We start from the raw sequence: 24075 nt of genomic DNA on the forward strand, positions 1-24075 counted from the left end.
CTGAATGGGGGCGGTGTCTTGGGGACTGCAGGTCACGGGTCTCTCCACAGACGCCCTCTCGCATAAGGAGAAGGTTGAGGTCTTTGGTTGCAGTTTCTCAGATACCTTCATTCATTCTCCAGCAGGCTTGTCCTGTGCGCTGACTTCTACCAGCCTTTGGGTGCAGAGGAAATATATCTCATTTCTTTCTTCTTTTTTTTTTAAATTTTTTTAATGTTTATTTGAGGGAGGGAGACAGAGAGAGAGAGCGAACATGAGTGGGGGAGGGGCAGAGAGAGGGGGAGACACAGAATCGGAGACAGGCTCCAGGCTCCGAGCCATCAGCCCAGAGCCCGACGCGGGGCTCGAACTCCCGGACCGCGAGATCGTGACCTGGCTGAAGTCGGACGCTTCACCGGCTGCGCCACCCAGGCGCCCCTTCCCTCTCTGCCTTCTTGATAATTCCTTCTCTTTGCCATTCTCATCCCCCCTCCTTTGTAGGGCCATCCCTTCTACATTTACATTCCCCCCTGTTTTCCGTCATCGGCAAACTTCTTACACTGCGTCCTGGCCTCGGGAGCTTTTCCTGTTTTCTCCTGCGTTGAGCGCTGCTACTTGAACGCGGATTCACATGCACCTCATGCATGTTGGAAGTACTTTTGTGCCGCCATTATTAAGTTACAAGTTTCTTCTCTCCCCCCCCTTTTCTCAATGTATTTCAGATTTGGCTGCTATACTGAAAAGCCAAGAGTCATCTTGTAAGAAGGTGGTTTGGGGGGAAGAACCACCCCGTGGTATGACTATAGTAAAGCTTCCCAAAGGAGACTGGGGCTGTGGTCAACTTGAGGAGAATCGTGAAGCCCTGCACGGGCTTTTGAGGCAGCTGGCGTACCACCAGGCGGAGGTGTTTGCTCAAAGGGAGACCACTGCCTGGCATGAGTTTGGGGAAGCCTGTAGTTTGAGCTCAGACCTTGCTTTATCTCAAGGAGGTTCTATAGAAGAACATTCCCACGACTGTGGTCTAGATATTGAGAGTTTGGTAGCTGATCCATTCTTAAACCATCATCAGATGGCATATACAGATCAGAGACCCTGTGAAGGGAACGAATGTGGAAAAGACGTCAGCCACAATAGTGCCTTCAGTCAGCGCAACAGAGCGGCCGAAAGCGGGGAACCATTTCCTCACGGTATGGCTCTCACAACACACAACACGGTGAATACAGCGGGGAAACCCTACGAATGTCACCACTGCGGGAAAGTGTTTAACCGGAGGCATTCCCTGAGTGAACACCAGAGAATCCACACAGGAGAGAGACCATATGAATGCCAGGAATGTGGGCGAGCCTTTACGCACAGCTCAACCCTCACACGACACTTGAGGACTCATACTGGAGAGAAACCCTATGCGTGCGGCGAATGTGGGAAAGCCTTCAACAGGATTTCGTCTCTCACCCAGCACCAGAGGATTCACACAGGGGAAAAGCCCTACAAATGCAAAGACTGCGGAAAGTCCTTCTGCCAGAGTTCTTACCTGGTCTTGCACAAGAGAACGCATACGGGCGAGAAGCCCTATGAATGTAACGAGTGTGGAAAGGCCTTCAGTGATCGTTCCTCGCTCAACCAACACGAGCGGACTCACACTGGTGAGAACCCCTATGAATGTAATCAGTGTGGAAGAGCCTTCAGTCAGAGGTCTTCCCTCGTGAGGCACGAGAGGACTCACACCGGAGAGAAACCGTACGGCTGTAGCGAATGTGGGAAAGCGTTCAGCCAGAGCTCGTCCCTTATCACACATCAGAAAACTCACACCAGTCAGAAAACCTATAAAATAATTGATTGTGGGAAAGCTTTCTATCAGAGCAGCAACCTCATTGGGTTTTAGAGACCACTTGCTGCCTGTAAGGTACCTTTTAGCTCTCTGCTACAGAAGTATGGTTAGATTTTGCCCTTCTGATGGGACTGTTTGAAAAGAAGTAGGCTTCTGCACGTTCTTTTTTTAAAATTTTTTTAACGTTTATTTATTTTTTTTTTAAATTTTTTTTTTTTTTCAATGTTTATTTATTTTGGGACAGAGAGAGACAGAGCATGAATGGGGGAGGGGCAGAGAGAGAGGGAGACACAGAATCGGAAGCAGGCTCCAGGCTCTGAGCCATCAGCCCAGAGCCCGACGCGGGGCTCGAACTCACGGGCCGCGAGATCGTGACCTGGCTGAAGTCGGACGCTTAACCGACTGCGCCACCCAGGCGCCCCAACGTTTATTTATTTTTGAGACAGAGAGAGACAGAGCGTGAGCAGGGGAGGGGCAGAGAGAGAGGGAGACACAGAATCTGAAACAGGCTCCAGGCTCGGAGCAGTCAGCACAGAGCCCGACGCGGGGCTCGAACTCACAGACCGTGAGATCACGACCTGAGCTGAAGTCGGACACTTGACCGACTGAGCCACCCAGGTGCCCCATGCACATTCTTGAACAAAAGCTCCGAGGTCTAGATCTGAGAAGGGACCTTTTAGTGGGGGAAATTGCCATTGAGCTATGCCGAGTGGGGCGTGTCCTTTTGGAAAAGACTGATAAATGTGAACAGCAATGTGGAAAGAGATTTTGCTGAGAATTGTCATACTAATTTAGTTGTTGAAACAGAATACCTTTTGTTTCAAAATTCAGTATTAAAAAAATGTTTATTATGGGAAGAGATTATGCTAGCAAGAGAGGGGCAGAGAAAGACGGGGAGAGAGAGAGAGAGAGAGGGAGAGAATGAGAATCCCAAGCAGGCTCCGTGCTGTCATTGCAGAGCCTGACATGGGACTCGATTCCACAAACCCTGAGATCATGACCTGAGCTGAAATCAAGAGTCAGATATTCAACCAACAAAGCCACCCAGGTGCCCCATCAAAATTCAGTATTTTTTTAATGTTTATTTTTGAAAGAGAGAGAGAGAGAGAGACAGAGCATGAGTGGGGGGAGGGGCAGAGAGAGAGGGAGACAGAGTCAGAAGCAGGCTCCAGGCTCCAGGCTCTGAGCCATCAGCACAGAGCCCGACGCAGGGCTCGAGCCCACCAACCACGAGATCACGACCTGAGCCGAAGTTGGACGCTTAACTGACTAAGGCCCCCAGGTGCCCCCAAATTCAGTACTTTTGTTTCAATAGTCTGTTTCAGTATTTTACTTAGTCATCCTGCCCCTGTCGGTCCCTTAGCTAGGTGCTAACTTGTTTCGTGCCCGGCTGTGTCAACACAGAACGTGTGCTCACACGGAAAGAGCTTTGGGTGCACAGTGAAAAATAAAGCGTGCAAAATGGTATGTGTGACTCCGTCCAGTGTATTCTGAATATGTACATAAACGGACAAAGGCTGGGCAGAGATGTGGAGGAACTGGACAGAGTTTGTTTGTCAGAGTTATCCGATGATGTGTGGTTTCCTGCCTTTTGTCATTTTGTCTGGCGTTGCTATAATCGTTTTGACGGTAGGTAGAAATCAAACGACCCCAAGGGATATCAGGTTTCTTTGATCAGGATTGCCGATGCCATGGTGGGGAGGGTAGAGTGCAGTCGGTCTCGGGACAGGGGGGAGTGGAGCAGCCTTTGACAGCTTGGGAGAAATCCCACCCGCGAGGCGGACTTGCCTGAGTGGAGACCGAGAGCTCTGATGTGTACCGTCACCAGCACAAGCGTCACCTGTTGGTTGCTTGCTCTGTTTCCAGCACTTCTGTGTGGCTCATCATTGACTCTCACCAAGCCCAAGAGATAGTAACTGTTCACCTGCCGACACTACAAAAGGGCAAACAGAAATAAGGGAGCTTGTCCAGAGTCAGATGACTAGACGGTGCCGGATCCAGGATTTGAACCTGAACGACCTGTACAAGGGCCCATGCCACATTTGGATGCAGGGGGACTGTGCTTTCTAAATTCTCCCTTGGAAGTCATTTGACCTTTGTCTAGATCTTCCCCTTTCTCTGTGGCTGATGAGGAAGGTTGCCTGTCGGGTCTCCTGTCACCTAAGTGGTACCTGATCACGTCGTTTGTTGCTGCCTTTCTCTCAAGTAGGGATCCCTCATCTGGGGTCTGTGTAGACCCTACTGGGCTGACGGATACGTTTCTTTAAGGGCTCCACGAACAGTCTTGTGCTCGATGCAGGATGTATGTTGGGGCATAGCGTGTCATCTGGGGAAGCATCTGTAGCTTTCATCCAGTTCTGAGGGCTGGCTGACGTCGGGGTGTCACAAGCGTACTGTTTTCCGGTCTCTATCCCTTGCTCCCTCCAACAGTTGTGGGGAACTCCTTGTGCTAGGTGGCTGTGCGTAAGGTGGATGAGGTGTCTGCCCTCCCTGCACATATATTCGAGGAGTGGGGAAGCAGGACGGCCTCATCAGTTGTGATGTGTGCAGTCACCCAAGTGTGTCTCACAAAGGTCCTGTGATTGGTTAAATACTCTAGTGTATCCATATTGATATTCTTTTTTTTTTTTTATGTTTATTTTTGAGAGAGACAGAGCATGAGCTGAGCAGGGGCAGAGAGAGATGGAGACACAGAATCCAAAGCAGGCTCCAGGCTCTGAGCTGTCAGCACAGAGCTTGACGCAGGGCTCAAACCCACGAACCATGAGATCATGACCTGAGCCGAAGTCTGGTGCTTAACCGACTGAGCCACCCAGGTGCCCATTAAAATATGTATATATTTTAATGTTTATTTTTGAGAGAGAGAGCACAAGCAGGATACAGGCAGAGAGAGGGAGAGAGAATCCCAGGCAGGCTCTGTGCCATCAGCATAGAGCCCGACAAACAGGGCTTGATCCCACAAATCATGAGATCATGACCTGAGCCAAAATCAAGAGTTGGACGATTAACCGACTGAGCCGCCCAGGTGCCCCCCATCTTGATATTCAGAGGATCCCCCTGCTATGTTTTCATTTTGCAGTGAACTCTGCTCATTGTATAGCCAGATCCATGATGGAGTGAGGGGCAGGGACAGATGTGAAATAGCTAACCAAATACTTTAATTAAATAATTGCAGATTTTGGTAGTGCTCTTGGGGACGTAAACAGGATGATGCCGTGATAGATAAAAAGAGAGTGACTAACCTCAGGGCCTTTCTGACAACCTGATATTTAATTTGAAATGTGAGTCACTGGAGCTTCCAAGGTGAGGACTGTAACCAGAGGAAAGCTTTCATTTAGCTTTGTTTTCACATATTTCAAAACTATTTAGAGGGGCACCTGGCTGGCTCAGTTAGTAGAGTGTGTGACTCTTGATCTCAAGGTTGTGAGATTATGGACACGGAGCCCATTAAGAAAAATATTTACAACATTTTTTTTTTATTTATCTCTCAAAGTATTTTGAGAGAGAATGTATATATATATATATATATATATATATATATATATATATTTTTTTTTTTTTTTCAATTTCTTGGTGTTTATTTTTTTTATTTTATTATTTTTTTTATTTTTTTTTTAACGTTTATTTATTTTTGAGACAGAGAGAGACAGAGCATGAACAGGGGAGGGTCAGAGAGAGGGAGACACAGAATCCGAAACAGGTTCCAGGCTTTGAGCCGTCAGCACAGAGCCCGACGCGGGGCTCGAACTCACGGAATGCGAGATCATGACCTGAGCCGAAGTTGGCCGCTCAACCAACTGAGCCACCCAGGCGCCCCAATTTCTTGGTGTTTAAATGCCCATCTCCCTCTCTTTAAAAACAAATTCTTTTTCTTGTCTGATTGCAATGGCTCAATCCTTTAGTACAATATTGAACAGGAGTGTTGAGAACACACCTCCTTGCTTTATTCCAGATCTTAGGGAAAAGCATTCAGTCCTTCACCATGGAGTATGATGTTTTCTGTGGGCTTTCTGTAGATCCCCATTATCTTTATTATCTTGTTAAGTTTCTGCTTTATTGTGCTGTGGTCTGAGAATGTGTCTACTGTCCTGAATCTTTGAAACGTGTTGAGTTTCATTGTGTGGTGTACCCTGTGATCAAGTTTTAAAACGTTCTCTAGATCTTGGGGAGAAGCTGTGTTCTTTGTTTTTATGCTTTGGAATCTGGCTTGCCTGCTGCATCAACCTTTTTAATCATTGGCTGTCAAATTTCACGTCAGGACGTTCAGATTTAACAAGTGAGAGTTGGTGCCCAGTAATGTGCATTAAAATTTTTTTTTAAAATGTTTATTTATTTTTGAGAGAAAGACAGAGTGCTAACAGCAGATGGGCAGAGAGAGGGGGAGACACAGAATCCGAAGCAGGCTCCAGGCTCTGAGCCGTCAGCACAGAGCCCGATGTGGGGCTTGAACCCATGAACTGTGAGATCATGACCTGAGCCCAAGTAGGATGCTTAACTGACTGAGCCACCCAGGCACCCCACCTCTGCTTTTTAAACAAAACTAGCCTTTAATTTTGGAATAATTTTTCACCTCCTGTGAATTTCAACCTTTAAAATTCCTTGCATCTCTCATTTTTAGTACATAATTGAATTTTGCTTTAGGATTCAAAGCAGAAAATCCATTTGTTTTTAAAGGACACATTTATGCCAATTATTGCTTTGATAAATGTTGTTGGCTTTAATTCTGATGTATTTTATGTCGTTTTTCTTATTTTTGAAGCTTTTATTTTCTGTCTTCTACTGTTGTTTGTATTGGTGGAGTGTATTTCTTTGCTGGTGTTTTTGGAAGGTGTATTTCCTGCTTCGGTTTCTTTTGGCATTTTATTACATTAAACCCTATAATGAAACCTGTAGTGATCATCAATATTAAGCAGCTTTTGTAGGGTAAAAAGGTCGAGTCACAGAGTGTGTATAGTATATAAGGGCACTTTAAAATTGAAAGTCGGGAAAATGTTATATGTAGTTTGTGGATCCAAATGTATGTCATGGCAATAATACGCACTAAATTTGTGATTATGGTTTCCTCTGGGAGGACGTGGAAGGGATCTTGGGATTCTGGAGGTGATACACAGGGCGTTTCAACTCTATCTGTGATGTTTTCTTTCTATTTTATCTTATTTATTTTTTATGTTTATTTATTTTTAAGAAAGAGAGAGAGAGAGAGAGAGAGAGAGAGAGACAGTGTGAGCGGGCAAGGGGCAGAGAGAGAGGGAGACACAGAATCTGAAGCAGGCTCCAGGCTTCGAGCGGTCAGCACAGAGCCTGACACGGGGCTCGAACCCATGAACTGTGAGATCATGACCCGAGCCGAAGTCGGATGCTCAACCCACTGAGCCACCCAGGCGCCCCTGTAAAGTATCAGATTTCTTTCAAGAAATCTGATAGAGGATGGTAAGCCGATAGGATTTCATACATCTTGGCAGTAGATACATGAGTATTGAAAATGTTGCGGCATGTTCTGTATGGTTGAAATGTGGGGGGACGGGTTGAAAGTGCTCCCCTTCTCCCCCTGTTGTGGTTATCATTAGGAGATACTTCTTTGAGGAATGCAAAAACCAGCCCTCCCAACGCCTTACGAATGGATGCTTACGGTTTGGATAAAATCTCTAGTCAGAATATCATCTATCTGAAAAGTGCTACCTTTCAAACACAAAGATGCAAAGACATTGTTCTCTAAAAAACGGTCAGATCACCCCAAGATGCGCCGCTGTGGGAGCAGAGTCATGTTGAAGGAGCCCGTGGAAAGTTCAAAGTCGTCCCACAGAAAATCAGGCTGGGAAGAGGCGTTCTTTGTGCCCCATGCCGAGGCATTTTCCTCTGCCTCAGAGCCATCTTGTGAACTTCCTGTGACTGCTGTAACAAATTCCTGCATACTTAGTGACTTAACCAATTTCTTACAACAGTTCTGGAGGTCAGAAGTCTAAAATCAAGGTGTTGGCAAGGCCGTCTTTTTTTTTTTTGACGTTTATTTATTTTTGAGACAGAGACAGAGCATGAACGGGGGAGGGGCAGAGAGAGAGAGGGAGACACAGAATCGGAAACAGGCTCCAGGCTCCGAGCCATCAGCCCAGAGCCCGATGCGGGGCTCGAACTCACGGACTGTGAGATCGTGACCTGAGCTGAAGTCGGACGCTTAAGCGACTGAGCCACCCAGGCGCCCCCTAAAATCAAGGTGTTGGCAAGGCCGTCTTCTTTTTGGAAACCCTAAGAGAGAATCTCTTCCCTCACCTTTATCTGGCTTCTAGAAGCCACCCAAACTCCTTGGCCTGAGATCCCTCCGACATCCTCACAGCCAGCAGCTGGGGGTCTGACCATCTCTCTGACTCCTACCCCCTGCCTTTGTCTCCTGAGGACCTCCTGAGGATGCTGGGCTGGCTGCCTGGGAACCCAGGGTCACCCCCGCCTCAGGGCTCTTAATCCCTTCTGCAAAGTCCCTCTTGCCATGTCCGGGGCCATGTTCACAGGTTCTGGTCATCACCACGTGTGCACCTTTATTCTGCCGGCCACATCTTTCATACTTGGCTTTATGATGTGGGGTTGGAGTGGGCTGAACATGCAGGAAACCACATTTCTACTTCGCCAGCGGCTCCCCGAATACTAGAACCTTCTAACCGCAGGGTGGATGGAGGGCGCAGGAGGGAGAAGGGGTCTGCGCCTTCCTGTCCTGTCACTCTGTGCGTTTGAGAAAGCCTTTGTTACCTCCACACATGAATCACATCTCAGATAACTTGACTCGCACTTCTTTCCCCTCAGGCTGCTACAGTGTTACTTTGTTCTCTGTGCAAATGAATGTTTTGGGAAGAATCCCGAGATCAGCCTCATTTTTCACCTTAATGAATGAGATGACATGTCCTTTATGAGTGATGCTTACAGGGTAGTTATCTGAACACACTATGGCAGGCAGACGGTGCTGGAGGTTCGTGCCCGAACCCAGTCTTAAGGCAGACTTCTAAATCTCATGCTGATTTATTGAAATTTGGCTTTCATTATTAATCCATATTAAGCGAAAACGTATATAATCATACTTTAAATAGCTTATGAATCCAACAAGTCATTTATTTTTAACTCGAAGCTTTTTATGTATTAATTTTCTAAACACTCATTCTTATGACAGCGTATAAAACCTTTTTGCAAACCCCCCGATTTTTTTTTTTTTTTTTTAATTCTGTTTGTAAATCAAGTAAGTGGTACCAAGCGTTTGGACGTCCAGACCCAGCCTAGGCACAGTTTTCTTAAGCGGGTAGGCCTTATTAGATACCTTGGGTGTTAAGCCCCCGTTATTAAGTGTTTTCAGGTCCGTCCCAAAGCCTTACAGAAGCTTTCCTGTTGTTTCAAATCAGTTAAGACAGGAACTCCATTGCCTCGGGGACATCACGCTTTTAGTCTGCAGAATTCCCTGGGGACACAACAGAACCCTGATTCGAAATACATCTCTCTGCGGCGTAAAACGCACACCTGCGGGTTTCAAAAGCTGCCCGCACTGGGGCGGGGCGCCAGGTCCCGATCCCCCGCGATCAGCGGACCTCCAGGACCGGGACGGGGCCGGAGCCTCAGATGTCAAAAGTCACTCCTGAACCCCGAGCCCGACCCGGCCTTCCGTGCGGTGACGTCACTGCGTAGGGTCTTTGTTCTTGAACAAAGATTACTCGTCCACGGTCACCTCGCCTCCGGGCCTTGCGGCCCTGTCTTCTCGGTCCCGGCTCCGGGCAGAGGACGCTCCGCGGGGAAACCGAGTCAGGAGGTCAGGTCCTGCCACGCCGCGCCACCAGGAGGCTCAACTCCCGGCGCACATCCGGAGCGAGCGGGTCAGCCACGTGTGTCGGGACGGCCTGTCGCTCAGGTGCAGGGGTGTGGTCACGGAGAACCGTCCAATCAGGACGACAAGGGCGTTTCCCGAAACACAATCAGAGGCCCCGGGGCGGTGCTTGGAGAACTAGCCAATCAGGAGCTTGGGTGAGGAGCACTGTCCAATCAAGGGCACCAGAGGTGGGTCTCGGAAAAGTATCCAATCAGGAGCCCTGGGAGAGGGAGGACCCCGAGCACCATCCAATCAGGGCGCGGGGGCCTGAAACGCCGTCCAATCAGGCGCGGGGGCGGGCGCGCTTGCGGCCGCGTGGACGTGGCTCCGGGCAGGTCCCGGGGGCTCCTGCGCACCTGCCCGCGCGGACCCAGGTGTCCTCCTCTCACCTGCCCGGCCCTCGGGCCCGGGGGGAAGACGTCTTCCCCGGAGAGCTCGGAGCCGAGCCCCGACATGGTGAGTGCGCGCGGCCCGGGCCGAGACCGGGAGTAGCTGGTTCCATCCGGCCGGAACCCGCTCCCTGCGGCCGCGGCCCGGGTGTCCCCGTCCCCGGGGCTCCAGACCCGAGTCTCCGCCTTCGGGCGAGGGAGGGGGGGGGGATGTTGGGGACTCGCAGTCCCGGGTTGCCCCCCACCTCGGGGGGCGGGCGAGGAGTGTGGGGGCACCTGTCTGGGGCCCTGGGCTCGGGGTGGGGGGACCCCCTGACAGATCATTGGCCCCAGGTAACCGCTTCTGGGAGGGACGTGGCAGACAGCAGACTGGATCTGGGGCTGAGGGGAGAGGCGGTTCCGGCGCCTGGGTTCCCCTGCGGGGGGCTGGTGCGGCCTCCTGCGAAGCGTCATGCCCTCCCCTCAACACCTGCAGCGGGCCCGGGGTCGGCGCCCTTTGTTCGGGGGTGCAGTGCGGGGGCCCTGCACCGCGCCTGCCTGGTTCATCCCCCCCCCCCCCCCCCCAGCAGATGTATTCACTTACCGGAACCTCGGTGTTTTAGCGGATGTCAAACCCGTTTAGTTAATAGCGCGAAGGCGAGCATGAGATGTTTTCAAAGGAGTGGATTTCAGAAAAATAAGAAAATGTCTTACGTTCCATTTGTCAAACGTTCTCTGGAAGTCCGTCCCCGTGTGTAGTAAGTTTCTCAGGTCTGTGCCTTTGGGTGATGACAGGTGGAATCCCGGGCCTCCCCGGGAAAGCCTTTCTGGGGAAAAGAGTGTCCGAGGAATAGAGAACATCTCCCTTCCCGCGGGCTGCGGGGGAACGAATACCCTTCCGCAAAGCGTGGTAGGTCAGTTGGTAAATTAGAAGGATAAACCAGTCTGTGAGATTGGTTGGCCAATCTCGTTGAGTTGGCCGCGTGGAGCGTTTGTGACGGTACCGTTTCCTTTCATTGCTGATACACTTTGCTGTAATGTGCAACCAATTCGTGTCCATGGAAGGGGTAGGAGTGCAAGCATCTTTGTTATTTAGAAGTCAGTCTGTCACTGTCTCATGAATTAAAGTGTTCATCATTTCTGCCTCCGCTCTTCAGGGGCTGTCCCGCCGTGAATCGAGTTTCCCCGTAGGCCTGGACCCGTTTCCCATTGATCCGGCCGTCTTCCACCATGTCGGAGTGCTGTTGCCTTAAAATCCCGAGTGTCGGCAGGCCCTGCCTTGTTCTTTAGAACACTTTGCCTGTCCTTGGACGTTTGTTCTTCTTGTTAGATTTGCAGAATTACCCTTTGTCTAGTCCCCCCCCCCCCCCCCCAAAAACCACACTTGGGCTTGTGGGTTTTAATAGAATATTACGAAGACTGTAGGTCTGTCTTGGGAGGGTTGGTATCTTAGTAACAGTGAGATCTTGTCTCTGTGCTTTCTTTCCATTTATTTCTTTTTGGGCATTAACCCTTAATGGTTTCAGATTTTTCCATTTGGCTCTTTCTATAGCTTTCATTTTACTTTTTTTTTTTTTTTAATTTTTTTTTTCAACGTTTATTTATTTTTGGGACAGAGAGAGACAGAGCTTGAACGGGGGAGGGGCAGAGAGAGAGGGAGACACAGAATCGGAAACAGGCTCCGGGCTCCGAGCCATCAGCCCAGAGCCCGACGCGGGGCTCGAACCCACGGACCGCGAGATCGTGACCTGGCTGAAGTCGGACGCTTCACCGACTGCGCCACCCAGGCGCCCCTGTGTCATCTTTTTTAAATGAATTTTTGACTTGCTGTTAATGAAATTTGGTTTCATGTTGAATTTTTATCCTGGAATCTTGTTAAAAATCTTATTTTGTGACTGTCATTTTTGTTACGTCGGTGTCCCGTATATAGTTTAAAAAAAATTTCTTTTTAACGTTTATTTATTTTTGAGACAGAGACAGAGCATGAACAGGGGAGGGGCAGAGAGAGAGGGAGACACAGAATCGGAAACAGGCTCCAGGCTCCGAGCTGCCAGCACAGAGCCCGACGCGGGGCTCAAACTCACGGCCCGTGAGATCATGACCTGAGCCGAAGTCGGACGCTTAACCAACCGAGCCACCCAGGCGCCCCCCGTATATACAGTTTTTAAGCTTAGGCACGAAGACCTGTGTTTGTTTTCTAGTGGTACCGGATCAGATCTCTAGTATAATGTTGATTAAATCGAGAGGGAGGTGCCAGGCATACCTGATTTGTACCCAATTGTTTTGGAGGAAACAGTGAGCTTCGTACCGTTTTATATGGTCTTTGTTCTGTTTAGAACCTTCTTTCATTGGTTCTCCTTGACCAGGTTGGGCATGTTACCATCGTTTCCCAGTGGTAAGATTTTTTACGTATGGTTGCTGAATATTATAAAATGGCTTTTGACGTCTCTTGGGAGCATTACACGTAAATCACACGAATTGGTTTTAGCATACTCTGTTGTGTAATATAGCACTAATGCAGGAAAATGCATTTGACAGATGCATTTATCATTGACAGATGACAATGCAGGAAAATGCATTGACAGACGCATTGTTCAGTTGACAGATACCTTAAAAAAGAACCCTCCGTGCAGTGAAATTCAGCCGTAAATGTACAACAAGGCTTCACACGAGAAGCCCCACTCGAAGTGAACCCCGGGCAGGCCCTCTCCCTCTCCAGGGGTAACGAATACGTAGAAGTATATGAAGACTTGTATGTGTATATTTGTGGTTCTGCCCATAGAGTTCCGTACATGCGTATCGTTACATGTGTGTATGTAACATGTACACGTGTGTATGTTTTTTAGCGATTTAGGTATCCATCTGCAGTATAATCTGAAATGATTAATTTTCCTGCTCTCCTCTCCTCTGCCCTGCAGCCAGTCATTCATATGTATCTATGTCAATAGCCACACAGAGATCAATGACACACAAACACACACGTCAACATATATACGTTCTTCCGAACCCGCTTGTGTGGCACATTTCCCATAGTACGGCAACTTGATTTTCTCATTTATCATTTTCCTCCCAAGAGAATTTAAAAGCCACGTGGTTCAGAATTCTTGTTTTGTTCGGTGCTGCAGCCCCGGTGCCCGCAGGTTCTAGGACCCAAGTAACCGCGACCTGAATACAGTTCGCTCCGCGAAAGAGCCAGAGGTGAGGTCCTCAGACAGAGCGGTCCTGCGGGGACACAGGGCTCTGCCACGAGCAGGAGCGTGAGGGCATGAGGGCAGTAGGAGAGGTTCCTGTTGCCTACTCGCCTTAGTGCCCGGCAGAAGTCAGTGCATTCTTCTCACCACACTGGGAAACAGCAGTCACAACAGAGAAACCACCACACGGTGTGTACGGGTGCAGGCGTTGGAGGAGTTTCGGGGAGGTTACCGACCGTCCTGCGTTTCCTCCGCCGTGAGCCAGTTTTAGTAATACCTGCTCTGCGGAGTTTTTAAGAATATCCGAGCTGATGCATACGAGGCTTTGGCAGAATCTTTTGCATATACTGGGTTCTGCATGGCGCTTAAAAAATTAACTTCATAAAGGTGGTGGATTTGAGCCAGGTGTGTTGGGAGTCCCTGTCTCCATCTGCTGGGGCTGCTGTAACAAAAGTGCCATAGACCAGGGGCGCCCGGGTGGCTCAGTCGGTTGAACGTCCAACTTCGGCTCAGGTCATGATCTCACGGTTTGTGAGTCCGAGCCCCGCATCGGGCTCCATGCTGAGAGCTCAGGGCCTGGAGGCTGCTTCCGATTCTGTGTCTCCCTCTCTCTCTGCCCCTCCCCCGCTCATGGTGTCTTTCTTTCTAAAAAATAAATAAACATTAAAATATGCCACAGACCAGGCGCTTATAAACAATACACATTTGTCTCTCACAGTTCTGGAGACCGAGAAGTCCAAGGTCAAGGTGTCTTGATGTCAGATTTGGCAGATTTCTGGCAGAATTCGTGTCTGGTGAGGACCTTCTTCCTGGCTCACAGACAGTGGTCTCCTCACTGTGTGCTCACATGGAGGGACGAGGGAGCTCTCTCGGGCCTCTTATAAGGGCACTCACCCCACCTATGAGGGCTGAAGCCTCCTGGCCTAATCCCCTCCCCAGGGCCCCACCTCTCAGTACCCTCACACTAAAGTTAGGACTGAACCTGAATTTTGGAGGGCACAAAAACATTTCAGTCCGTAGCAGTCCCCAAGACCACCCTTAAGTTCAGAGGTCCATTAGGAGGACTCCCAGGACTCAGCACGTAGTTGCGCTCACAGCCCTGATTTATTACAGTGCGAGAGAATACAGCACCAGGTCAGCAGAGGGGAGATGTGCCTGGGGCCAAGTCCCGAGGACACCAGCCACAGGGTTCCAGGTGTCCCCTCCGGGGACATCATGCAGGATATGCTCAGTCCCTCCAGCAGCCCGGAGTGAGGACACATGTAAATGGTGTCTACCAGGGAAGCTAACGAGAGACTCTGGTACCGGGTCATGAAGACACCCTATGCCTAGCACGTACCAACATTCTAGACTCCCAGAAGGAAAGCTGGTCTTCAGCACAAGACATTACTAGCATAACAAGACATAGGGAGCCTCTCCTAACAGGGTGGTGGGAAGCCTTCCCAAATCCAAGTTCCTGTGAACCAGCCAAGGGCCAACCTTGGGAGCAGGACTCAGGCCTATTAAGTTAACACTTCTGAACAGCCCATTCCGGGGCACCTTGGGTGGCTCAGTCGGTTGGGTGTCCGACTTCAGCTCAGGCCGTGATCTCACAGCTCGTGGGTTCGAGCCCCGCGTTGGGCTCTGTGCCGACAACTCGGGAGCCTGGAGCCTGCTTCGGATTCTGTGTCTCCCTCTCTCTCCGCCCCTCCCCTGCTCATGCTCTGTCTCTCTCTGTCTCAAAAATAAATAAAAACATCAAAAACAAATTTTTTTGAACAGTCCGTTCCTTTGGCCCTTGGACAAGACATCTTTACAGCAAAATTATTATCAGTGGTACCCTGTGTAGCCGAGTGAGACCAGTCTGCAGTATTGGTTTTGGTTATGCCCTTTATGGGTCCTGACTTGTCCAGTTCAAGCAAATCCCGTTGCTCATAAAGGTAAAGGTCTTAGAACATTAGGAAGCTTCATCCTCAAAATTTCTGTATTGTTTTATTTTCACCTGGCCTCAGGTGTCCATTCTGGCATGGCACAACTCTGGCTGACTCAAGTGTCTTTCAGGGATAAGATAGTGCCCTGATGGGATATGCATTAGGCAGCCAGGCCAGCGGGTCCCCACTGTGGACTCTGGGGTGGGGGGGCTTGCCCTGGAGTTTTCAGTGCAGCCTATTTATTATTGTTTTAAAAAATATTTTTATTTATTTTTGAGAGAGAGGGAGACAGGGTGTGAGTGAGGGAGGGGCAAAGAGGGAGGGAGCTAGAATATGAAGCAGGCTCCAGGCTCTGAGCTGTCAGTACAGAGCCCGGTGTGGGGCTGGAACTCACCAACCGCGAGATCATGACCGCATCCGACTTTGGCTCAGGTCATGAGTCCGACGCTTAACCGACTGAGCCACCCAGGCGCCCCAGCCTATTTTTTTAACTTTATTTATTTTGAGAGGCCGAGAGAGAAGGGGCGGGGGGGGGGGGGGGGGAGGTGAATGGGGGAGGGGCAGGGGGAGTCAGAATCCCAAGCAGTCCCCACGCGGTCAGCACAAAGCCCAACATGGCGCTCGAACTGACGAATCACGAGATCATGACCTGAGCCGAAGTCGGACGCTTAGCCGACTGAGCCCCCCGGGCGCCCTCAGTGCAGCCTATTTGAAGTAACGCAGTCTGGTCCTTGTTAGCAGGGATGCCTGCGGTGGTCACCTTCAGACACTTTTGTGACCCACAACACTAGTTCGTCCACCTCACCGGTGGGGACGGCACCTGGGGGTGGTCTGTGCGGAAAGTAACGGAAACGAACAGCTTGATTTCAGATTGTCTCATTGGAGAACAAGGCCTTCATCACCGGCAACCGTGAGTGACCCAGATGGACCACCTGCAGGTTTTCGTGGGTTAGGACCTCAGACAAGTGTCCTAAGTTTGCAGGGTTCCCGGTCAGAGTCCTGTTCCTGGAGCTTGCACCTGCTTTCAGAGCAGCCCAGCGTGCAGTGAGGCTGAAACAGCCATCGCGGACACCGCGGGCTGTTAGCTTGCAGTCAAGTTCAGGCGGTTCGCAATTCCCCAAATCACCAGGGGCCTCTTTTAGCAGCAGCAGAGCTGAGACGCTGCAGGGTCAGAACTGTGTGTTCCAAGCTGCACGTGTGGTCCCTGCTCTCATCGGAGTCCACGTGACACACTGCCGGACCGTCGTCTGCGTCTAGCGGCCATCAGAAATGGGTTTTGGTGGGGCGCCTCGGTGGTGGTTCAGTCAGTTGAGCATTTGACTTCAGTTCAGGTCATGATCTTGCAGTTTGTGGGTTCGAGCCCCGCGTGGAGGTCTGTGCTGACAGCTCAAAGCCTGGAGCTGCTTTGGATTCTGTATCCCTCTCTGCCCGTCCCCTGCTCACGCCCTGTCTCTCACCCTCTCAAAAATAATAAACTTTAAAAAAAAAAAAAAAGAAAGAAAAAGAAGTAGGTTTTTGTAAGAGCTCTTTGGCAAGCTGAAAACTTGTACTTAAAATTCCCAAAGCATCTCTCCATTTAGAGATTGCCTGCTTCACTGTTTCCCTCTGGTTGTGAACCTCCGGTAGGTAAAAACTCAGTAAAAAACCTAAACTTGTTCTACCACTTAGGAGTTTAAATTCCACCCCATGCACCAGTGGCAACAAGCAAGGGGGTCGTGTCCTGTCCACACTGTTTCCCTGCACTGATTGGGATGATTCCTTTAGCATTTATTACATTACAGGCATGTGGGTCCATTTTTATCTTACTTGCAGATGCAGTAGCCACAAAACAAAACCGATTTAAGTAAAAAAACCCACAAAACAACCTTTTCCCTTTTTCCTCATCACAAACTTATTTGAAGCCGTTTGAGTTCTGTCTGTAGTGTTGCCGTAACAAGTGACCATAAACTGGGTGGCTCCAGAACTTACTCTCTCAGATTCTGGAGGCTGGAAGCCCAAGATCAAGATGGCGGAGGGTTGTGCTTCTGTGTCATCCTGGTGTCTTACGGCCTCGGGCAGCCCCGGGTGTTCTTTTGTTGGTGACAGCATAATTCCAATCTCTGCACCCCATCTTCACGTGGCTGCCGTCCCTGCGTGTCCTTGACTTTGCATTGGCATTCCCCCTTCAGGATGCCACCAGCCAGATTGGATTCGGGCCCATCCTACCGACCTTGTCTTAACTGGGTTACATTTGCAAAGATCTTATTTCCAGGGAAGGTCACATTCATAGATACCAAGGGTTAGGATTTCAGCGTACCTTTTTGGGAGACAGCGTAACCCACGACGAGGCCCTCGTAGTGAGTCCGGCATTTACTGGGTAACACCACAGCTGCCAGGGACGATCCCGGCTGCCGTGTGAGGGGTGGGCCGGGAGGCTGCGGCAGCCCAGCAGCAACCAGGCAGAAGGATGGGGAGAGGGTCCCTGCCCCTGTTCCCTTGGTTTATCTGAAGTTCTGCTCCAGTCCTGGAAACTGATTTAACTAATTTTTTTCTCCCAGCGCAATGCAAACTTTTCATATATTTTGCCCATCCATAGTTTACCCTTGGGAACCTGGGGGCCCTTTCTCCTCCTGCCTGGAAGAGAGAACAAAAATCCGAGACCTCACCAAAGCTGTGTTTTGTTGAAGTCTTCTCGCTCAGATAGCATGGCCCAAAGTGGCGGTATACCCAGCGCGCCAGCCCCCCTGGGGATGGACCTCTGTCACCTTTACCTCTGTCAACTCTTGATTCATGACAGACTGCAGCTCAGCTGTCTCTCCACACCTTCTCTCCATACACATGGCTTCTGCTATGTTTCAGTGAGCCAGGGGTGTTCTAGCAGATTCCACTTCCGATGCCAACTCTGTCTGGTGTCCCCCAAGACCATCCTTGTGTCCTGCGAGGACCCTCATGACTTAGCATATAGTTTTACTCATGACTGTGATCTGTTACAACAAATGGAGACACAGCAGAGCTAGCACAGGGAACAGGCACGTGGGGAAAAGTGTTCTTTCCCGGTGGAGTCACACGGAGTGCGCCCAGCAGTGAGTCTTGACGACTCGGGAGGTACTGTCACGCAGGGAGTCTTGGTAGAGACCCAGCGCCCGGCATTTTGACTCCAGACTCCCAGAAGGAAGGCAGGTGTTGCGTATTAATGTGTCGCGTGCACAGCAGTTTAGACACTGTGGGTGAGATCAGTCAGGCTGGTGTGAAACCTGAAACCCAGGTTCCCAGACACCAGCCTTGCCAGGAGTTGTGTCTACGAATAAAGTTAAGGCCCCTGATGGCACGTTTCCTGCACACTAGGAGTGGAGATTCATTGGAAGAAGCACTACAGATAACTAAGAACAGTGCAGCTGACTCAGGGACCGGTTGTTCCCTGTGCCCATCACGGGGATTTTCCCATTCAGCTGCTACCCTGTTGAATAGGTAAATTCTGGCAGCAGAACTGCCGACTGAGAGTATTTTCTCCTGCTCATAGATGTCAGTGGGCCGATGAACTTTTTAAAAGACCAGGGTTCAAGGGAGGCATGCAGCTCAGTGGGTCCTGTGCTCTCAGGGCTTGGCCTGACATGCTCACGTGCCCAGCAGGGGAGGGACAGGGGGAGGAGAGAAATTGAGAGCATGGCCTCTGGGATGATGTATGGAGGGGGGAGCTTTTACCTGCAACTTGATAGGTGGGAGGGTTTCCTTTGTAGGAAGGCACTGCCTAACCCGATCTGTTTTCATCATCAAGGGCAAATTCACTGATGGGTGTTTTTGACTTCAGTTAACCCCCTGGTGGGATGGGACTCAACCTTATCCTCAGTACTTTTCCATGTTTCTGGTGGAAAGAGCTGCTTGTCACCAGATAACATTTGTCTGGTGGGGGTCCGGCGGGCAGTCGCACTGAGACTCGGGAGTGTGGGGAGTGAATGGATGCAGGTCTGAGTTCTCATGCCTGTTTCCTCTTCCCTGAGCTCTGACTTCTCAACAACTTTCTATCCTATTCCTGTATGACACAAATACATAAACAGTACTTCCTCAAGAGAATTTTGTCATTTAGCCAGTAGGACCTGTCTACTTAGGGCCTGGAGTTAAGATGTTGTGGTCAGTTGGCCCCTGCTGCAAGTTGGATTCCACCAAGTCTCTCAGGAAGGAAGAGTCCCCAATCCTTGAGTGTGTTCTTATTTCATAAAACCTCACCCACGTTTGACCTGGGGTTTGACATGGTGCGCAACAGGGAAGGAGCGAAAGTAGTTTGTATCACAAAGGACCGATGGGTCTTAAAATGCAGATATTTGATTCATTTGGAGAGCTGTTCTGTGAATTCTCCATTGTGGTCCGAACCCTTTGGTTAAAGGAGAATGAGATTTGATGTGGTTGCAATAAGAGTGTAAAGATAAGTTCAGTAGGGTGAGTGGTACTGTTAAACTTGTGAGGAGGATGCAAGTGTGGACAGAGTGAGAGGTCTGATGATTGAGTCATAGAGTGGATGTTGGGTGACCACAGGGTCTTGTCTGAATGTCCCGTGAATTGAACTGACTTGCTCTAGAGTCTCAACTTTCCTTCTGCACATATGTTGGGTGTTTTAGGACTCAGTGGTCTTTGAGGATGTGGCTGTGGACTTTACCCTGGAGGAGTGGGCTTTGCTGGATTCTGCTCAGAGGAAGCTCTACAGAGATGTGATGCTGGAAAACTTGAAAAACCTGGCCGCAGTGGGTAAGAATGACCTCATTCCTTCACGTGGTTGTTTGGAGAACAAGCATTTCTTACACATCAAGCCTGTTTCAAGATTTTAAATGTGGAAAGGGAATGCTTATTAATTAGTAAGCCAGGGTCACAACCATCGGAGAGCTAGAATCTTATAATGTCTGCATGAGAATGAGAATCTTTGTATTAAACTGATTTTTTTTTTCTTTCTATAAAGCAAGCTCCCTTTGTGTCATCAGAAAATACCGATTTCATGGGTCATTAAGGAGCCCAATGAAGTTTATGTAATCGTATGAGAATTCAACTGCCTTCGTTCAATTGCTTACCGTTTTGAGCCCTCGTACTTGTATCGGTGAAGTCCCGATACAGCTAAAGTCCTCAGTGTCATTTCAACTAACAGGTACCTTCTTCCTTTAAAACTTTTGTTCCGTTTTTGCTTTCAGATGATGAGACTCAATTGAAGGCCAGTGGGTCTGTTTCTCAGCAGGATGCTTATGGGAATAAAATATCCAAGGGAAACAAATTGGCAAAGTTCACCAGAAATGAATCCTGGGCCTCTGTTTTAGGGAAAATTTGGGAAGAACTCAGCACGGAAGATCAGCCCACAAACCAGGGGAGACATCTGAGGTGAGCTGCACTCACAAGAGAAAGCAGTATTCCAGGAGAGAATCCTAGTATGTCACGAAATTTAAAAACCAAAGAAAACAAGTCACCCACAGGAGCCTAGATCGAATTTGTTTACTCAGTGAGAATTTTTACAAAAAAAATTTCCTTAAATATGATGTTGATGTTGAGTGTTAGAAACATAATTCAGTTGGAAACAATTAGGAGGAAAAGCCCATGTTTAAGAAATTGTTTTCAGGGAGCCTGGGGGGCTCAGTCCGTTGAGCACCCGCCTTTGGCTCAGGTCATGATCTCATGGTTCGTGGGTTCAAGCCCCGTGTTGGGCTGTGTGCTGACATCTCAGAGCCTGCTTCAGATTCTGTGTCTCCCTCTCTGCCCCTCCCTCCCTCACGCTCTGTGTGTGTGTCTCTCTCTCAGAAATAAGTAAACATTAAAAAAAAAAAAAAAAAGAAACTGTTTTCATCATGCCTATGGTTCAATCTCCTCATGATATTGTTTATTCTGCTTTATCAGATAGCCTACACATTCACTGAAATTGATGAAAATGTAATCCTTTTTTTTTTAACGTTTATTTATTTTTGAGAGACAGAGAGAGACAGAGCATGAGCAGGGGAGGAGTAGAGAGAGAGAGGGAGACACAGAATCCAAAGCAGGCTCCAGGCTCTGAGCTGTCAGCACAGAGCCTAACACGGGGCTTGAACTCACAAACCATGAGATCATGACCTGAGCCAAAGTTGGACGCCTAACCGACTGAGCCATCCACGCGCCCCTAAGAATGTAATGCTGATACTTATTAGTAAATATTAAATCATTAGTCAAACTGTTGATAACATGCTTCTTCTTCTTAACAGAAATCCTGTGGTGGAGAGACTCTCTGAAAGTAATGGTCAGTGCAGGGAAGGCTCCAGTCAGATTCCAAATCTTAATCTGTATGAGAAAACTCTTTGCGGAGTTAAAGAGGATGAATGCAGTGAGTATGAGAAAGTCTTCGGGCGTCACATCGCCATGCACGCTGGACACAAAGCGTATCAGTGTCAGGAGTGTGGGCGGGCCTATTCCTGTCGTGCACACCTAAGAATGCATGTGAGAACCCACAACAGAGAGAGAACCCACGCGTGTAAATTATGTGGAAAAACCTTTCCTCGTACCTCTTCCCTCAACCGGCACGTAAGGATTCACACTGCTGAGAAAACCTATGAGTGTCAGCAATGTGGGAAAGCCTTCATTGATTTCTCAAGTCTTACTAGTCATGTCAGAACTCACACTGGAGAGAAGCCATATAAGTGCAAGGAATGTGGGAAAGCCTTCAGTTATTCCTCAACTTTCCGGAGACACATGATAACGCACACTGGAGAGAAGCCCTACAAATGTAAGGAATGTGGGGAAGCCTTCAGCTACTCCTCAACTTTTCGGAGGCATATGATCTCACACACTGGGGAGACACCACATAAATGTAAGGAATGTGGAGAAGCCTTCAGCTACTCCTCAGCTTTTCGGAGGCACATGATCTCACACACTGGAGAGAAGCCCTATGAATGTAAACAGTGTGGGAAAACCTTTATTTACCTGCAGTCCTTCCGGAGACACGAAAGGATTCACACTGGAGAGAAACCCTATGAATGCAAACAGTGTGGGAAAACCTTCATTTATCCCCAGTCCTTTCGAAGACACGAAAGGACTCATGGTGGACAGAAGCCCTATGAGTGCAGCCAGTGTGGGAAAGCCTTCAGCCATCCCTCGTCCTTTCGAGGGCATATGAGAGTGCACACTGGGGAGAAACCTTATGAATGCAGTCAGTGTGGCAAAACTTTCAACTGGCCCATCTCCTTACGAAGACATATGAGGACACACACCAGAGAGAAACCCTACGAGTGCAAACAGTGTGGGAAAGCCTTCAATTTGTCTGCTTGCTTTCGAGAACATGTGTGGATGCATCCAGGAGACAAGTCCTATCAATGCAAGCTATGCGGGAAAGCGTTCTATTGCCACATATCCTTACAGAAACACATGAGAAGGCACACCGCAGAGAAACTCTATGAATGCAAGCAGTGCGGGAAAGCTTTCAGTTGGCCTGAACTCCTGCAGCAGCACGTGAGAACACATACCGCGGAGAAACCCTATGAATGTAAGGAATGCGGGAAGGTCTTCAAATGGCCGTCATCCTTGCCGATACATATGAGAGTGCACACTGGAGAGAAACCCTATGAATGTAAGGAGTGTGGGAAGGCCTTTAGTTGTTCCTCATCCTTAAGAAGACATGTAAGGATACACACTACCGAGAGACACTACTTATGCACTGTGGGAAATTCTGCAGATGAATTCATGCCCCATGCTTCAGAAAATCCACACCAGGAGAGAAATCTGATAAAAGTTGTAAATATGGTACTGCCTTTGTGAGAACCCCATCAAAGCGGACCCATGGGGTGTGCATTTCCAGTTCTTTTACAGATAAAAACTTGGGTGCAGAATAGCTCTCCAAGTACTCTTAGCTTTCATACGAAAGTTTGCAAATACTATGTTTTCCCCTACATTTCAGTAAATAAACCTATCTTTACAGTTTGTTGGACTCCTGGTGATTTGAAGTGTGTTTTTAATATGTAAGTAGTTTTAGTTTTTTAGTTCTTTAAATTCTTTAAGGGGTTTTTGGAACAATGACACTTTGGCATTTCTTGGGCTTTTCTTACTAGCTTGGTGTGGCAGATCCTGGGTATCACCTGTTACGTATTTTCTGCCATACTGAGAATCTATTTATTTAATTTGCCCAGAGGAGCCTTACTGCATTTGCTTTACAAATAGTTTGCAGAAATTGATAATTATGCAGAGTTCTTCAAACCATAGTCTCATGTGAATTGTCACTTTCAACTTTTTCCCTTTGCTCCTTGCCCTTGAGTGTGATTGGAAATTGGACAGTAGGCTTTTACTTGAGAGATACTTTGCAACCATGAGATATAAGATACAGAGTTTGAGGTGGTTCTTCCAGATTGTATTATGTCAATGTGGGCAGTGTTGGGAACTACATTTCCCAGAAACCCTTCCCTTTACGTTCAGATTTACCAATAGCCTAACTTGGCACGAGATTTGGAAGATGGAAGTGAAGAAGCCATTTCTGTTTGGAGCCATATTAAAGTGTGATAGATGCAAAGGAGGTTTTTCCCTTAATTTTGGCCCTGCCAATCAAGAGTATCATGCAAAAGAAATGCCATGTGCTTGTGGGGGCGCCTGGGTGGCACAGTCGGTTAAGCGTCTGACTTCAGCCAGGTCACGATCTCGCGGTCCGTGAGTTCGAGCCCTGTGTCAGGCTCTGGGCTGATGGCTCAGAGCCTGGAGCCTGTTTCCGATTCTGTGTCTCCCTCTCTCTCTGCCCCTCCCCCGTTCATGCTCTGTCTCTTTCTGTCCCAAAAATAAATAAACGTTGAAAAAAAAAATTCTTAAAAAAAAAAAAAAAGAAATGCCATGTGCTTGATTCCCATTTTTCTCAGAGTTGCAGGCTTCCATGAATATCTTCCTGAGCTACGTATAAAGGATCCATTTGTGTGGTCTTGCACTCACAGTTTGGATATTCTTACAAACTCTGATGTGTCCTCTAGACCACTGTTTCAGACTCATGGTTAGTGATCTTTTCTGATAC

The 24075-nt window shown here is 48.7% G+C and overlaps 1 protein-coding gene across 1 annotated transcript in view; it reads left to right on the top strand.

Moving 5' to 3' along the window:
• LOC125161209 (uncharacterized) overlaps positions 1-23006 on the top strand; it is a 36086-nt gene extending 13080 nt beyond the window's left edge. Inside the window, exons 5-10 of the mRNA XM_047850875.1 lie at positions 702-1859; positions 9488-9686; positions 9932-10100; positions 19706-19832; positions 20267-20450; positions 21299-23006. Of these exons, the coding sequence (XP_047706831.1) occupies positions 702-1859; positions 9488-9686; positions 9932-10100; positions 19706-19832; positions 20267-20450; positions 21299-22844 (3383 nt within the window). The 3' untranslated portion in view covers positions 22845-23006. The remainder of the gene's footprint in view (positions 1-701; positions 1860-9487; positions 9687-9931; positions 10101-19705; positions 19833-20266; positions 20451-21298) is intronic.
• Positions 23007-24075: the final 1069 nt, after the last annotated feature.

The sequence above is a fragment of the Prionailurus viverrinus genome, chromosome A2 (assembly GCF_022837055.1).
Source record: "Prionailurus viverrinus isolate Anna chromosome A2, UM_Priviv_1.0, whole genome shotgun sequence".
Classification (NCBI taxonomy): domain Eukaryota; kingdom Metazoa; phylum Chordata; class Mammalia; order Carnivora; family Felidae; genus Prionailurus; species Prionailurus viverrinus.